This window comes from Anolis carolinensis, chromosome 3 (assembly GCF_035594765.1).
Source record: "Anolis carolinensis isolate JA03-04 chromosome 3, rAnoCar3.1.pri, whole genome shotgun sequence".
NCBI lineage: Eukaryota > Metazoa > Chordata > Lepidosauria > Squamata > Dactyloidae > Anolis > Anolis carolinensis.
Window position 1 is genome coordinate 267082306 of NC_085843.1, and position 17616 is coordinate 267099921.

At 44.1% G+C, this 17616-nt stretch overlaps 1 protein-coding gene and 1 long non-coding RNA gene across 8 annotated transcripts in view; one reads left to right on the forward strand and one right to left on the reverse strand.

Moving 5' to 3' along the window:
* LOC134297886 (uncharacterized) overlaps positions 1 to 17616 on the forward strand; it is a 414859-nt gene that overhangs the window by 145692 nt on the left and 251551 nt on the right. The window lies entirely within an intron of this gene.
* wdr49 (WD repeat domain 49) overlaps positions 1 to 17616 on the reverse strand; it is a 191847-nt gene that overhangs the window by 116252 nt on the left and 57979 nt on the right. For all 7 annotated transcript variants that reach the window (XR_010004836.1, XR_010004835.1, XM_062976739.1 and 4 more), the window contains exon 8: positions 6171 to 6407. Coding sequence is in view for 5 of the 7 variants with exons in the window: in XM_062976739.1 (XP_062832809.1) it covers positions 6171 to 6407 (237 nt within the window). In the remaining 2 variants the exon portion in view is untranslated. The remainder of the gene's footprint in view (positions 1 to 6170; positions 6408 to 17616) is intronic.

The window sequence follows — 17616 nt, forward strand, 5'->3', positions numbered from 1 at the left end:
TATTATTAGCATAGCACAATATTAGCATTATATATTACTAAATTGAATTATACCACTATACTGTAATATTATATGTAATATATAACATGTAATTAATATTATTATATGATATTATTAGTATTACATTGTATAACATGACAATATTATCAATATCATATGTATACATAATATATTATATTATTAAAACTGATATAAAATATTATATTAATGAGGGCGGGGGCCAGGTAAACGACCTTGGAGGACACCATCTGGCCCCCGGGCCTTAGTTTGGGGACCCCTGGCATATCTACTTGAAAGTAAATTCCAAGGTTTTTCCCATGGCAATGAGATGATTACTGGGAATTAGTTTCAAATATACAAAAGTTATCCAAGGTGCTAAACTCATGGGGCAAATAAGGTTGAGCACTTTGAAAAAGTGCTTTAAAATAGCTATATACAGAATAGTTAAGGTAAGTTTGTAGGTAATTGATACGCATGTTTGTCTGTTTGTACCACAAAATATGTTGGGTGAAGTTGGCCTCTGTGATGTCACTGGGAAAGAAAATGTCATGCATATGAGGAGAAATGCAGAAGGAAGGAAGGAAGGAAGGAAGGAAGGAAGGAAGGAAGGAAGGAAGGAAGGAAGGAAGGAAGGAAAGGGAAGGGAAGGGAAGGGAAGGGAAGGGAAGGGAAGGGAAGGGAAGGGAAGGGAAGGGAAGGGAAGGAAGGGAAGGGAAGGGAAGGGAAGGAGAAGGAGAAGGAGAAGGAGAAGGAGAAGGAGAAGGAGAAGGAGAAGGAGAAGGAGAAGGAGAAGGAGAAGGAGAAGGAGAAGGAGAAGGAGAAGGAGAAGGAGAAGGAGAAGGAGAAGGAGAAGGAGAAGGAGAAGGAGAAGGAGAAGGAGAAGGAGAAGGAGAAGGAGAAGGAGAAGGAGAAGGAGAAGGAGAAGGGGAGGGGAAGAATTAAAAAAGAGGGAAGGAAGAGAAAGGAAAGGGGGAAGGTATGAGGGGAGGAAGGGAAAAGAAGGAAAGAGAAAGAAGGGATGAAAGCAGGTGGGCAGCAGCCCCTCTGATGCCCAAGCAGCACCAAGTATATACACTAGTGTAACATATAAAGGAGTGGATTTGCCATCCCATTGACATGGAAATCACTAGCTCCCACCTAGTAGATCCCATTGATAATTATATAAACATTTCCCCTATGTAAGTGTGCCATCCATTTCAGCCTATGTCAGGGATGAATGTTCAACATATTCATTTGGTCTGTCTGGCTGAAAGCTGTATGCTTTACTTGTACATAACAAAGAAAACTTGTGCTTCATTCGTACAAATGCTGTTGCCATTTGAAAAAAAGGGGGAGGAATAATGTTGATGATTATCAGTCGCTCCACATCTCACAGAGCATGCTACCAGAATGTCTGCTTTATCCAAATCCCGATCTGGAGATTAAAAGATGCTGCTTTGTCACTACTAAGGGAGAAAGAAGGGGGAAATCAATCACAGAGGCCTTTCCCTGTCTATTGAGTGTCGCTGTTCATTGAGATGCAGGTAGCGCTCTGATCGTAAGGGCTGTGGTCCTGTGAAGACAAACAGCACCCAACTTGCATACCAAGTGGCATTGCATTTAACTGATTCATTTTATTACAACATATATAACCACAATCCGGGGGCCGCCATACTGCGAATCTCTGCAGGGAAAATGTGCCAGCAAAAAAATGGATCTCAGCTCATTATACCACATGCATATTTTACAACTCTCCTGACAGGCACAGGAAGGTGATTTCACAGGAAGACTTCAGAAGCAGCTTTCATTTGCAACTGGAAGTAAATTCCTCATATTGTTTTCATTCTTATTTCCAGTGGGAGCATTATGGATGCTGTTATTGCTGTCATTATTGCTGCTTTAGGCTGTGGTTGGGCTTTTGTTATTAATCATGACACACTGGAGAGTTGGAAGATGTAGTATCTATGAGATGAGGGATAGCCATGCATCACTAATACGGGAAAGTTAAAGGTGAACCACATTCATAGAATCAAAGAGTAGGAAGAGACCTCATGGGCCATCCTGTTCAACCCCCTGCCAAGAAGCAGGAAAATTGCATTCAAAGCACCCCCGACAGATGCCATCCAGCCTCTGTTAAAAAGTCTCCAAAGGCGAAGCTTCCACCACAGTCCGGGGCAGAGAGTTCCACTGCTGAACAGCTCTCACAGTTAGGAAGTTCTTCCTAATGTTCAGGTAGAATCTCCTTTCCTGAAGTTTGAAGCTGTCATTCTGTGTCCTAGTCGAGGGTAACAGAAAACAAGCTTGCTTCTTCCTCCCTATGACTTCCACTTACATATTTATACATGGCCACCATGTCTCCTCTCAGCTTCTCTTCTGTAGGCTAAACATGTCCAGCTTTTTAAGCTGCTCTTCATAGGGCTTGTTCTCCAGACCCTTGATCATTTTAGTCACCCTCCTCTGGACGCTTTCCAGCTTGTCAACATCTCCCTTCAATTGCGGTGCCCAGAATTGGACACAGTATTCCAGGAGTGGTCTGACCAAGGCAGAATAGAGGGGGAGCATGACTTCCCTAGAGCTAGACACTATACTCCTATAGGCCAAATGTTCAACAGAGTGAAACACCTGTCTCAGATGGTCAATACTTATGGGCAGTAGCCACAATTGCCTTGTTTTTCCTCTTTACCCTGCACCCTAGCACACTCTACACTTGGATGATGGAGTCATGGAGTCACATAGCCTATTTCCCTATATAGGTTTGTTGTTCAGTGTGGCAAAGCATGAATCCAGAAGCAGGATCCAACAGGCAGTCCAGTCATCTTCTAAATGTGGCGTGGAGGGATGCTCTTTTGTCATTTGCTCAGGTATCAAAGCACCTTGGAGTAGCCCTGCTCTTCATATGCACATAGTCTTTCGAGAGAGGATGGGATCAGGCCATAATTGCCCCAGCGTACAGTCATATAAAGATGCACATAATATAGTTGTGCTGGCCACAACCAGCCTATAGATTTCACCTCCCTAATCTCCATACAATGAGCAGAATGTATGACAGAATGCTTGTGGAAACTTTATATAATTGCACACTGGGTATGTTGTTTGTTGTTGTTGTTGTTGTTGTTGTTGTTGAGCAAAGCAGTTTTGGAGAAGAGGGTGTGAGGATTCCTCCCACTTCCACAGTCCTAACAAAAACATCCTACTTCTATTTGTACTCCAAGGTAAGCCTCCTCTGCTGTTAATTGATGTTCCTCTATAATGCAAATAGAGGCCTGTAGAGAGGCCATTTTCATTCAATAGTGGAGGGAAAAGAATGAATTAAACCCTCTACACGCTCTAAAGCTTCTGCAGCTTCCCCGTAGATCCCATTTCAGTAACAAAAATGCATACTAATAGGATCCAGAGAGTCACAGTCAGGTCTCACTTGGCTCCTGTTTTATCACGCACCTCAGCAAACTTCACACATATCAGAGTATTGAGTCTCAATCTGGGATATCACTCTGATCATGTTTTCCATATGTGAATCCATATCAAGAATACACAGTTGTTATGTCACATCAGTCAGAGTAATTCACTGTTGAGAGGATATGGGAGAAGGTATTATCTGAAGTGATACCCACTTTCAGGATATTCTTCCCTCAAACACTGATTGGATCCCATATGCTGTCATTCAGGCACAAACAAACCTTTAGGGGGTTGATTCATTTCAACTAAATCCGCACATGTGAATTGCTATAATTGCTTTCAAACTGTCTCTTTTGAATAATTAGATGATTTAATGGGGCCTTTGGCCTTTAAATATTTTATATTGTTTTCAAATGTTTTAAACTGTTCAAATTGATTTTATTGTATGTTGACCTGAGACCCACAGTTATTGGGATATAAATATTTTAATACAATAAATGAATAATAAATGAACAACCAAAAAATTAAAAGGGCTACTGACTGTTTTGGCCAGCACAAAATAGAATAGTGGGAGTGTAACTCCTTGCTCTAATGATGTCATAGCCTGATAAAAATTTAAGGGTGCTCCTGGATCAGACATAAGGTCTATCTCTAGATCCATGCACAATTTCTAACAAATGCCCTTGGGAAGAATTTGAGTACAGCAGCATCTCCCGCTTGTTTTTCCCTGATATTGAAAGGGATGCAAAAATATTCCAAAGTCACAGTAGTCATTCAAATCATTATTTGCCAAAAATTGTTCAAAAGTCCTAAACATGAATAAACATCAATACACTATGAGATAGCGAATTCCGTCATTTGACTAATGACCTTTCACATGGCCCTTTCAGGCTGTTCTACTGAGTCCCACCCCTCATCAGATGGCAGAAAAGGTAGCAATGTGCAGCAATATGTGTTGCCCCGACGCCCTTTCTGCCATCACATGGCAAAAAAGGGAGGAAAGTGCAAGTAGCTCCATTGGTGCAAACCAAACTACACTTTCCTCCCTGTAGTGGAGGAGAAAGTGCCTTTCAGTGCTTCTCCTCCACTTTGGGAGGAATGTGGGTAGGGCCTGCCATGCTTCATGTCATGGCACATGGCAGGACTTGTCCTTGCCAGGATTAAAAGTGCCAAAATGGGGCAAAAATGCCCTCTGTGAAGAGGTTCTAAGTATTATGTAAAGACATGGCTCTTTTTGTCTTGAATCACCCATTCTTCAGCTTAATTAGATAGTTCCAGTTTCTAGTAGTATGAGAGCCCTTCCAGACAGTCCCTATATCCCAGAATCTGATCCCAGGTTTTCTGTTTATCCCAGATTATGTGGCAGTGTGGACTCTTGTAATACAGTTTAAAGCAGAAAACCTGGGATCAGATCCTGGGATATAGGGCCTGTCTGGAAGGGCCCTGAGAGGTTAAAAAAAAAAGCTTTCCCTGTCCATTTCTTCATGCATAATTCTACTTTTCTTGCTTCTAAAAATATGGTAACACCATGCATTATGCCATTCCAGAACCCTGATCATTTTGGTGGCATTTTCTCTACTTTGTCTAGCACTATGATATCCTTTCTGAGATCGAACAATTAGAACAGGTGAAATGGTCCAAGAAATTATACCATGGATTTCTGCAATTTGCTCTTGTTCTTAAAGTGCTCCTTATAAAAATACAAGAAGTGAAATAGGATCACATGCATTGTCTCTCCCTCTACCAAATTTCTATGCAGTCATTCAAAAATTTTAACAGAATTCCACATACCAAAATATAGTACAACCCTCATATCTGCAGTTCTGTGTCTACATCAGACAAAATATGTCCTCTCTAAATATCTTTGAGATTATCTAGTGCAACACTGTAACATTCATGGAACAGATGTTGTTCATTTCAATAGGGTTCACTATTCTCCATAGTTCCATGTATCTACACAAAGTCAAGGAATGTATCCCCTATTGATACTGAGGCTGGACTGTACAGGTAAATTACAAGGTTTCCCAATTTAATGAGAAATATTAGGACATATAGAGGTCTGATTGAATTTTCAGAGTTCATAAATCTTAGATTAATGATATATTCAGTATCAAGAGAAAACATTTGAAGAGAGTTGAAATACACAGATTTAAGAGATATTGAATTCACAGGCATCTCTTTTTTCAAGAGTGAAGAACCTGTTTTCCTTTAAAGGGCATATTTGCAACACATGTAATTGCCAACATGAACAGCTCTTGCACAACCAAGCACATTCTCCCAATAGACATCTCAACCAACTTCTGGTCCCCAAGACTTTCCACAGAGATTGCTACTTAACTGTAAGTACATATTGACTTTATGAACTTATCTCTATATAAGTGTGCCATCCATTTCACCTGATGTTAGGGGTGTTGGTAATAGGTTTAAAAAGTCAGAGATCACAATTTCTCCCATGACTAAGGTAGCAGGAGAAAATGGATTGCATCCCTACCAATTTGGGTAGCTACAACAGAAGCAGACAAAGACCACAAAAATAGTGTGGGTTGGACACTCCTGTAGTGTTCAGATTAAAATCTTGGAAAGCCAGAGTGCCCGTAATCCTTCTGCAAGAAAGCTACAGCTGTTTACCATTACTACCAACTCCCATGAAATAAAATTCATTCCCAAATGCAATAATATCCTGAGATTTGCTTTGCTTTTACATTTGGGAAAAACACATTCAAGAAATACACAAAGAAAGATTCAAACTGCATCTCAGACAAATCTAGGAAAGGGTTTCTTTCTTTTTTGTTTACCTGCTTAAACACAGAGTTGTAAAGAATGCAAGTCACCGGTTTCCTGTGACTCTTGACTCTCCTGTTGCCGGATTCCTGCTCCATTTCCAACAATGTCAGCTGGTTGTTCAATGAGATAAAAAGCCGTCCATGGGATTCATCAAAGTAAAGCACGGAATGGAAGTCTATGCTTTTGGGGAAGGAACCAGCAATCCTTTGGATACAAAGTTGGTACTGAATGTCCCAGATTCTTAACACCTGGAAACAATGGCAAACATGGAAGAAATCAGAAGCAATCTTTTGAATAAGCAAGACCTGCAAAAATGCAGCAGAGCTTAAGTTCAGTTCATTTTTAACGTAGTTCATGTAAAGATGACATGGGATTTGACCATCTGAAAACACCAGAATAACACACATGAATAGGAAGAAAATAGTCAGGGCAACATTGTGTTAGTATCTTACACTTTTGCTGAAGGAGATGGGTGAATATATCCTTATGATTGTGCTGCCATTGTGCATTTCATATGCAGATGTCATTTCACATTTGTTTGTACATTCAGATTTTGCAATTTGCTTATGTACAATAATCACATCACTCTGCCAAAGTAAAGTTACACTCTGGCTCCTTGATATAGGATGTCAGTAAAGTTAAGCTGCTGTCACTGGCTTGGATGTGTGTGGCTGAACAGAGTTTATGGGCTAGACTGTAAAATCATAGAATCATGGAGTTGGAAGAGACCACATGGGCCATGTAGTCCAATCCCTTGCCGTGCAGGAAAAGCAGAATCCAAGTACTCCTGACAGATGTTCATCCAGCCTCTGTTTAAAAGCCTCCAAAAAGGAGCTTCCACCCTGAGGCAGCGAATTCCACTGTTGAACAGCTCTCACAATCAAGAAGTTCTTCCTAATATTCAGGTGGAATCTCCTTTCCTGTAATTTGAACCCATTGCTCCTAGTCCTACCATCTCATCACATGTTGTTGTTTTTTTCCCCTTACCATGCCAGGGCTTCTTTTCAGCCATCGTTCCAGATGCTCCCCATCAAATGATGGGTGAAGTGGTGAAGAAGCATTGCAAAAAGCTTCCTCGCCACTATATATCAAGGTGAGTCTAACAGAGCTACATGCTATTTCTCTGCTTTTCCCATCTGATGCAGAAAGCAGCAGGGCGCCAATGCGACTTGACCCGATATGCCACCCTTCCTCCATGTGATAGGGGAAGTAATTATATTTTAGCTTTGGAGACATAGGGAAGGGATAACACTCCTGTGGTGTTTGTTTTGCTGTCTGGGCCCCAGTTCCAAAGATTTCACCTCACTTTCTGTCCCTGTGATAATTGGATTTTGAAAATTTTGACCTGTTGTGGAAACAAGGATTGGTGATAAAACTTCATTGGAGACACCTTTTTTCCCATGATAACTCTTTCAGGAGTGAATTTCCCTTCCGAACGGTAGATTTCTCTCACTTCCTGTTGTCTCACCCCTGTTCTTAACTATGAGTCATTCATAAGTCAGATGTTAGTAGTTCAGAGACTGCCTGCTTTGCTCCCTCTCTCAAGCACTGTCAGGAGAGAAATCAGGAACAGGGTTCCTTAGGACAGTGGGAGTTAACATTGCTGAAAGGATTTATAGATCTAGTATTCCAATATGTAGGAATAAGTGTCTAATTTAATGTTTGACTTTCAGGGAAATGCTCATAGTTTTACAAATATGTTGCACCATGGCAGAAACAGATTTTTTTCTGCAAATTGTTACTCATTCAAAACTACCAGCATTTTACTACAGACAAGCCATTCACATATTCTCTCTAAAGATTTGTGCATAGGAACAAAAATGAAATGTGAGGGGGGTTTTTGCAGTGAAAAAGACAAGAAGAAGAAAGCTTTACAGTTAATGGGTCCATTTATAAAATATTTGCAGTCACGTTGGCCAATATGATTTTTTTAAACAAAAATCAAAGTACTGTCAGACCTTTATCAGCACTAATGAGGGCATTATAAAATTATTGGCAACTATTGATTCCACATGTAAACTATTTAGAAATTCTCATTGTTCAGTCCTTGAAAGCAATGTGGATGTAGTGAATTTAAAACAGTTGTTTCAAAGCAGTTGTTCTTTTTTATATATCAAGGCTTTAAACAATGTGAAAAAGTGCCCATGACTTCTATGTTTCTGCTTTCATGAAGGTGTCAAACCAAAGTGTATGTCCACACATGCATGGCCCACCAGAAGCTTTTCAACTTGTTTGGTTATCTTGTTCTATATGCCATTGTGTAGTAGATATTTGATTTGGGTTGGCTGGCAGATTGCTCAAGCAGAGAAGGAGGTTTTGTATGTAAATAGCTGCCAGCTTGGATGCCCGTTCATCCATCAAAGTGAAATGAATTCATGCTAATGCCAAGAAAGGCACAAGGCTGTTTGTAAAATAATGTCTGAGCAACCACAGGGAAAGCAGCATTAACTAACTTATTGAAAATCTTAGTGGCAGGTTAATAGAAACTTTCAAAATGTTGGAATCAGGCTATGTTCTCTAGATATAAATTTAGGTTGAAGTCTCAGATTTACATTGGAAGCAACTAACAAGTGCTCACAGAGTGTAGTGATTTGAACATTGGACTACAACTCTGGAAACCAGGGTTTGAATCTCCGCTCAGCCACGGAAACCTATCAGGTGGCCTAGGACAAGTCACGCTTTCTCAGCCTCACTGGAAGGCACTTCTGAACAAATTCTGTCAAGAAAACTCTGTGATGGATTTGTCTTTGGGTCAACATAAATCAGAAATGGATGTGAAGGCACACGACAACAAGCAAGTGTACTGGAGGAGATTGGGTTGTCAGCTTTTGCAGTTGCCCATTTCTTGTGCATTTAACAGCAGTCTAATACAGAAAAAACACAGCAGGTGACCATTTTTTTACACAGACACATTTCTTATGATAGTGTAGGGACTACTAGAAGTGCTACTAAAAACAATGTAATTTTGCCTACCCTTCAAGTGGTCCTTCATCTTGTGATCCCACTCAATGATACCTCCACTCCATGCATGATCACTCTCAAATCTTACTGATTTTCTACAATATTTCATGACATTCCTACACTACACCATTGTATCATATTTTCTGGAAGAGTGCTCTCATTTGCTCCTTTGAAATGCCATTCCTAAGATACTCTGATCTGATAAGAGACAGACAGTTTGAGGATGAAATAATTTTAATTCTATAGTTCAGATAGGCACTCATGGTACTCCAACTGTAGTTCAGCAAAGCAGGCTACAGCACTCTAGTAAAATAATTCTAAGTATCTCAACAAACTGCAGCATACAGTATGTGGAAGCCAGGACTATTAAAATGGTATGAAATTGGTGTAACAACATAAGACAGGAGTAGACATGTATGTCCCACAAGCCACATGCAAAGCCTGGAATCTGATTTGTTGATGTTGTTGACTCTGTTTTGTTGTTGTTGTTGTTGTTGTTGTTACTGTTATTACACTTTATCTATATTCCGCTCTTCTCCCGTAGGGATCTCAGAGCAGATTACAGTATTTACATACACAGGCAAACATTCAGTTCCCTTACAAACATAGATGTAGTGAGGCAACCAAACACAAACAAAAGCAAGGCTTCTCCTTTCATTTCCGGCTTCTGGAGGTGGTGCTCAACTCTGGCTTCTGGGAGGTGCTTTTCTCCATGTTCAAGCTGAGGAGTGTTGTTACTTCCTGATCATATGAATGGCAAGAATGGTTGGAGCATCTCTTGCCTTTTTCCCACCTGAACCTATTTATCGACTCACATTTGCATGTTTTCAAACTGCTAGGTTGTCAGGGAAGTTAGGGTTGACAGATGGTAGCTCACTTCATCTCACCGATTCAAACCATCATCCTTCAGGTCAGCAGTTCAGCCAGAACAAGGGTTTAACCTATTGGGCCCTGTGACCCCTGAAAACCACCACCAATGTGATGAACCATGGGCCTTGTAGTCCTGCTCAGGACATTGTAATCCCTGATGAAGATGAAAACTTGGGTTTTTTACCTTCCCAGTCTGAACTGGATTCCTCTCAGCCAGATCCTTCCCAGGCAGATCTGGAAACCTTGCACCTGCAAGAAAGTTGTGCCCCAGAAGTATGTCAAACAACCCCAGAGCCTACTTCTCCCGTGTTCTTGCGCCGGGAGTTTTGTAAACAACAGAGAAGTTTGGATTCAGCTTCGCGCAGGAGTGCGAGGATAGCAGCTAAGAATGTTGCCAATTAACATTGGTTCTCGTGAGAATCTTTAAGGAGTTTAACATCTGGTCTCAGAGTTTAGCTTTCGTTTCTGATTCCCAGAGAACCGCTTTGGTGAGAAAGTTGGACTCTATATAGGTGTTTTGCCCGCGTAGCAACTTCGCGGAGTCAATTCGTCAGCCTACGGAGCGAGTTGTGTCTGGACAGCGCGCTCCGTTTCAAGCCTCGCTTCAGCTCAAGCCTTGCCTTGCTATCCAGCCTTCGCCTTGCTTCCCAGCCTTTGTTTACCTACGGACTTTGCCTTGTTTCCCAGGACTAATCCTTGCCTTGTTTCACGGATTTTACCAAGTTATTCCACGGACCTTGTTCTTGTTCTTAGTTACCTTGTTCCACGTTCAAGTCTTGTTTCAAGTATCAAGTTATTTCCTAGCCACGCTCAAGTTTTATGGACTAAGGACCTTGTCATCTCCCCTCACTTTGCTTGGCAAAGTGAGTGTTTCGGTTATTGGATTACAACTTTGGACCTTAATATTTCTTATTGGACATTGCTTTTTTGGACTAATTCTGACCTTTCCTGAAGGGTCTAATTCTGGACTATTTTCTATACTTGTTTTTATTAACTTTATATATTCCTTCAATAAAGATATTAGTTAGATTCTGGCCTCTGTGTATGGTTATTGGTGCCTCTGCCGCCTGGGTCGTGACAGTTTGACTCCGCCACCCATAAGCACCAACTAACCGAGGCCAGGATGTCTACCGGAGCCGCGCCGGCTGGACAGCCGCTCAGCTACACCATCAGCAAGGACGAAGTGGACCGCATCCGTGACAGACTCAACGCGCAGGATGGAGAAATAAAAGGGTTGAGGGAGCGCGGAGTTCGCCTCCCGGCCATGGCGTTGCCTACCAAGTTTTCTGGAGAAGCTGCTAAGGTTCATGTTTTCCGCCGCCAATGTCAAGCTTATCTAGAGGCCCGTGATGCCGAGTTTCCCCAAGAAGACATCAAGGTGGCGTGGGTCTACAGTCTTCTAGACGGACCAGCGGCTAGCTGGGCGACGGCCCTGTTTGATCAAGCCTCCCCCCACCTAAGTTCAGCACAACGCTTCTTGGATCACCTTAAGGAGACCTGGGGAATCGAGGACAATTTGGAGGCAGCCGGTCACAAACTCCGGCGCCTCCTTCAAGGAGACAGACCCATGTCTCAGTACATAGCCGAGTTCCGCGTGCTGGCCCACAACACCGGCTGGAACGATGTAGCCCTCAGAGGACAATTTCGGGAGGGTCTCAACATTGAAATGCTGGAAGAAATCTCCAAGGTGGATCCTCCCCAGACCCTCGAGGCACTCATTGATCAATGTTTACGGGCTGAAGTCATGATTGCCAACAGGAAACAATGGGTTCGAGGCCAGGGCGGTAGAGCCGGGGCAAAACCCCCCGCTCCCGCCAGTGTTCAGCCACGTCCGGTGTGGAGACCCCCGCCGCCAACCCCATACCCCAGAGGAGGCGAGGAGGTGCCGATGCAGTTGGGCAATGTGCGTCCCAGACTAGATGCCGCCGAGAAGGCCCGTCGTCAACGCTTGAACCTCTGCTGGTACTGCGGGAACGGGGGCCACTTCGCCAGAGAGTGCCCAGCCAAAGGGAAGCCTGCCGCCCGTCTTGCGGCGGCGTCCTCCACGGAGTCGAAGGCGTCTGAGCCGACTGGCACACAGCCGGCGGGGGAAGCCAACGACCGGGTGTAGAGAGGCTCGCCAACCCGGTCAAAAAATCCATCCAAGAGCCGCCAACCGGGGTCCTGTTCCTTCTCGTGGTCACATTATGGTCAGCAAAAAGGGGACCCGTCATGATCCACGCCATGATAGACTCTGGAGCTACCAACAATTTCATCGATAGAGAGTATGCCGACTCTCTGGGATTACAATATCATGATTTCAAGAATGCCCGTGTGGTGCAAGCCATAGACGGCCGTCCCCTCAAGACGGGCCCCGTAAGCCAGTGGTCGGAACCCACCAGGATGTGGATAAGGGAACATATGGAAGAGATTTCCTTCTTTGTTACCGAGGTTCCCCATTTCCCTGTGATTTTGGGAATTCCATGGCTGACACTCCACGACCCTAACATCTCCTGGTCCAACAGAGAACTGCAGTTTGCTTCACCGTACTGCCAAAACCATTGCCTCGTAGCCAAGGTATGCCATGCCACAGACTCCGAGCCCATCATCACCTTGCCAAAGAAGTACTCCGAGTATTGGGATGTATTCAATGAGAAAGAAGCCGAAAAATTACCCCCACATAGACCTTATGACTGTGCCATTGACTTGGTGGAGGGGGCCCCGATCCCGCGAGGGCATCTCTACTCCCTGACTGAACCAGAGCAAGAAGCTCTCAGGGAATTCTTAGAGACAAACCTTCGCAAGGGGTTCATCAGACCCTCTCAATCCCCAGCCGCCTCCCCAGTGATGTTTGTGAAGAAGAAGTCAGGGGAATTACGCTTGGTGGTGGACTACAGAGCATTGAACAATATCACCAAGCGGAACAGCTATCCCCTGCCCTTAATCTCGGATCTACTGGACCGACTTCGAGGAGCCAAGGTCTACACCAAGCTGGATCTTCGGGGGGCTTATAATCTAGTTCGCATCAGAGAAGGGGACGAGTGGAAGACCGCCTTCCAGACTAAATTCGGATTATTCGAGTCCCGAGTTATGAATTTCGGTTTATGCGGAGCTCCCGCAACGTTCCAGCATTTTGTCAACGATATTTTTCAGGACTATCTAGACAGATTCTTGATAATCTACCTGGACGATTTTTTGGTGTTTTCCAGATCACAATCAGAACATGAGAACCACGTCAAAATGGTGTTGCAACGACTGCGGGATCATGGACTTTATGCCAAGCTAGAAAAATGCGCTTTTGATCTACAAGAGGTAGATTTCCTTGGCTACCGCATCTCGCCTCTAGGGCTTTCCATGGATCCAGCCAAAGTTTCAGCAGTATTGGAATGGCGGGCGCCAACTAACAAGAAAGAGGTGCAGCGTTTCTTGGGGTTCGCGAACTACTACCGCAAGTTCATTCCAGATTTTGCCCGCTGGTCCGACCCCATCACTAGCTGCATCCGTGGAAAGCAGCCTTTCCGCTGGACTGATCAAGCAGAGAAAGGGTTCCAGCAACTGAAGAAACTATTCACCTCCCAGCCAATTCTACAGCACCCAAATCCTGGAACCCCTTTTGTGGTGCAAGCGGACGCCTCTGATGTGGCAATTGGGGCTGTACTCTTACAACCGGTGGGAGATCACCTCCACCCCTGTGCCTTTTATTCTCGTCAACTAACCACACCAGAGAGGAATTACACCATTTGGGAAAAAGAACTACTGGCCATAAAGGCAGCCTTTGAAACTTGGAGACATTGGCTAGAAGGGGCCAAATTCCCCATTGAAGTCCACACTGATCATCGTAATCTAGAACATCTAAGAACTGCCCGCAAATTAAATCAGAGGCAGCAACGTTGGGCTTTATTCTTTGAACGTTTCAACTTCCAGATCCATTATGTGACCCCAGCTCAAACCAAGCAAGCAGACGCCCTGTCACGTAAACCGGAATACGCTGCAGGACGCAAGGAGACCTTTGAATCCCAACTGCTACAACCTGAGAACTTTGCCACGCTCACAGTGGGGAACACCAAATCCAGTCCCATTGGTTCAACTTCCCCTACTCCAGGACCCATCTGTGCTCAAGAAATCAGGGCTAGTCAGCAAGCAGATGCCTGGGCGCAGGACCAACTTCGCCAAGGTCTGCATTTTCCCTTTTCGCTTAAAGATGGGCTGCTCTGCTATAGAAATCATGTTTATATCCCACCCGGACCGGGCAGGGAAAAAGCGCTTCGTCTGTGTCATGACTGCAAACCAGCAGGACACTTCGGACTATTTAAAACCATGCATTTGATCCTAAGAGATTTTTGGTGGCCCAAGATCCGCAAGGATGTGGAAAAATATGTCAACACCTGCCCAGTATGCCAGCGCTCCAAGATACGAAGGGAGAAGCCCTCAGGGCTTTTGCACCCCCTTCCTACCCCATCTCGCCCATGGGAAATAATTTCCGCGGATTTCATCACTGACCTACCACCTTCCTGTGGATTCACCACGATCTTAGTGGTGGTGGACCTATTCACCAAGTTAGCCCATTTCATTCCCTGCGAAGGCCTCCCCACGGCCAAAGAAACTGCGGATCTATTTCTTCAGCATGTTTTCAGACTACATGGATTGCCCAAGAGTTTAGTCACAGACCGTGGATCTCAATTCACCTCTCGTTTTTGGAAGGCACTACAAAAACTACTGGGCATAGACTCTCGCTTATCTTCAGCTCATCATCCCCAAACAGATGGGCAAACGGAGCGCACCAATGCCACTTTGGAGCAGTATCTTCGCTGTTATGTAAACTACCAACAGGACAATTGGGCTTCTCTGTTACCACTGTCTGAGTTTGCCTACAATAATGGAGTTCAAGCTTCTACAAAAGAAACGCCGTTCTTTGCAAACTACGGTTTCCATCCACGTTTCTTTCCCCCTGTCATTGAAACTTCAGAAGTTCCCGCAGCAGAGGATTGGCTGCAGGAACTCACAGCGGTGCAACAACTTTTGCTCCAGCAACTGGACCAAGCCAAGGAGGACTATAAACGCCACGCTGACAAACACCGCCAGCCGGGCCCCGAAATCAAGGTAGGAGTTCGAGGTTGAGGACATTTTGGATTCTCGCTTTCATCGCCGCCGCCTACAATATCTCATTGACTGGGTGGGTTTTGGGCCTGAGGAACGCTCTTGGGAAGACGCCTCCACAGTCCATGCTCCTGATCTAACCCGTCGCTTCCATCTGACCTATCCCACCAAACCGCGACCTCGCGCCTCGGGGAGAGGACCCCAGTTTGGGAGGGGCCCTGAGGAGGGGGATAGTGTGATGAACCATGGGCCTTGTAGTCCTGCTCAGGACATTGTAATCCCTGATGAAGATGAAAACTTGGGTTTTTTACCTTCCCAGTCTGAACTGGATTCCTCTCAGCCAGATCCTTCCCAGGCAGATCTGGAAACCTTGCACCTGCAAGAAAGTTGTGCCCCAGAAGTATGTCAAACAACCCCAGAGCCTACTTCTCCCGTGTTCTTGCGCCGGGAGTTTTGTAAACAACAGAGAAGTTTGGATTCAGCTTCGCGCAGGAGTGCGAGGATAGCAGCTAAGAATGTTGCCAATTAACATTGGTTCTCGTGAGAATCTTTAAGGAGTTTAACATCTGGTCTCAGAGTTTAGCTTTCGTTTCTGATTCCCAGAGAACCGCTTTGGTGAGAAAGTTGGACTCTATATAGGTGTTTTGCCCGCGTAGCAACTTCGCGGAGTCAATTCGTCAGCCTACGGAGCGAGTTGTGTCTGGACAGCGCGCTCCGTTTCAAGCCTCGCTTCAGCTCAAGCCTTGCCTTGCTATCCAGCCTTCGCCTTGCTTCCCAGCCTTTGTTTACCTACGGACTTTGCCTTGTTTCCCAGGACTAATCCTTGCCTTGTTTCACGGATTTTACCAAGTTATTCCACGGACCTTGTTCTTGTTCTTAGTTACCTTGTTCCACGTTCAAGTCTTGTTTCAAGTATCAAGTTATTTCCTAGCCACGCTCAAGTTTTATGGACTAAGGACCTTGTCATCTCCCCTCACTTTGCTTGGCAAAGTGAGTGTTTCGGTTATTGGATTACAACTTTGGACCTTAATATTTCTTATTGGACATTGCTTTTTTGGACTAATTCTGACCTTTCCTGAAGGGTCTAATTCTGGACTATTTTCTATACTTGTTTTTATTAACTTTATATATTCCTTCAATAAAGATATTAGTTAGATTCTGGCCTCTGTGTATGGTTATTGGTGCCTCTGCCGCCTGGGTCGTGACAACCAATCCCCAAAGTTCCCCAACCCATCGAAAAACACATCACTTCTTCTTGCCATTTTGAACTGCAGAGGAAAATTGAGATCTTGGGACTTACTGTAGTGAGTACCTGTAGGGAGGTTCTATGGATCAACTTGGGAGAAAACTACCCCCACAAAAAAACACCACTTCTTGTTAAAAAAAAAAATCATCACCCATAGATCATCACAGTGTGTCACTGATGGAGCTGTCATAAACCTTTTTGGAAGGTAGCCAGGCTGGAGATATCAGTCTATATGTATGTGTAGGAAAGCCAAGCTAAAAATGGGGTGAAAGAAACAATAAGGCCCGGGCTGTGGTGCAGGCTGGAGAGCAAGCCAGCTGCAACCAGCTGCAATGAATCACTCTGACCAGGAGGTCATGAGTTCGAGGCCCACTCAGAGCCTATGTTTGTCTTGTCTTTGTTCTCTGTTAAAAGGCATTGAATGTTTGCCTATATGTGTAATGTGATCCGCCCTGAGTCCCCTTCGGGCTGAGAAGGGCGGAATATAAATGCTGTAAATAAATAAATAACAAGCCAAACATTTGCACACTGAAAACATAATCAGGAGCAGTTTGCAAAGGCAAATGGAACAGAGTATCACACCCAGATCCTGGCTTTAATTCTCATTGTGCTGAAAGATCATCAAAGGATTTTTGTTTTCAAAACAAAAATGCCCATTTTGCAAGATTGGGGTGGAGAAAGGGGTAAAATATACCTTGGCTATAACTGAAAGTCCAAAAGGCATTTGTTCCATCCCAATTGCAAACTAAGTTAAATTTCACTTGCATTGTTGAGATTTTAGAGCAGGTAAACAATCATTCAAAGAGAAGGCATGTGTCTGCTTGTCTGTTTTTAAAGTGTCAGAACAGTGTAGCTGTCACTGTATTCTCTCTGGACCAGCACTCCCAGTCACAAAGAGACCAGAGTGAGATGGAAGGAGGGCAGAGGTGCCGTCTCCAACAGTGAAAGTAGTGGTTGTCAAAGTTGAAAGGAACTTGCCATAGCTCTGGGAATGGAAGTTAAGAGGAGATGAAAAGGAGAGGAAAGGATGAAATGAAAGAAGCAAGAAGCACTAGGTACATGTTCCTGGAGTATATTTTTAAGCATACAGTGAAGGGAGTGCTCTAGCCACTCACCATCAATTTGCTCACATGAAAGTGACAACTCTGAAGACATGCCTTTTGTCCATAGAGGTTCACCACCAAAGCAAAAAGGAGAAAAGAACCCATGTCCTCTGATGAATAGCTTATGTAGAGAACCCTCATGGGTAGACGGAGCTCTCCTCTTCAAAGATGCTGCTTTTGCTTTCCCATGAGAAAAAGGAA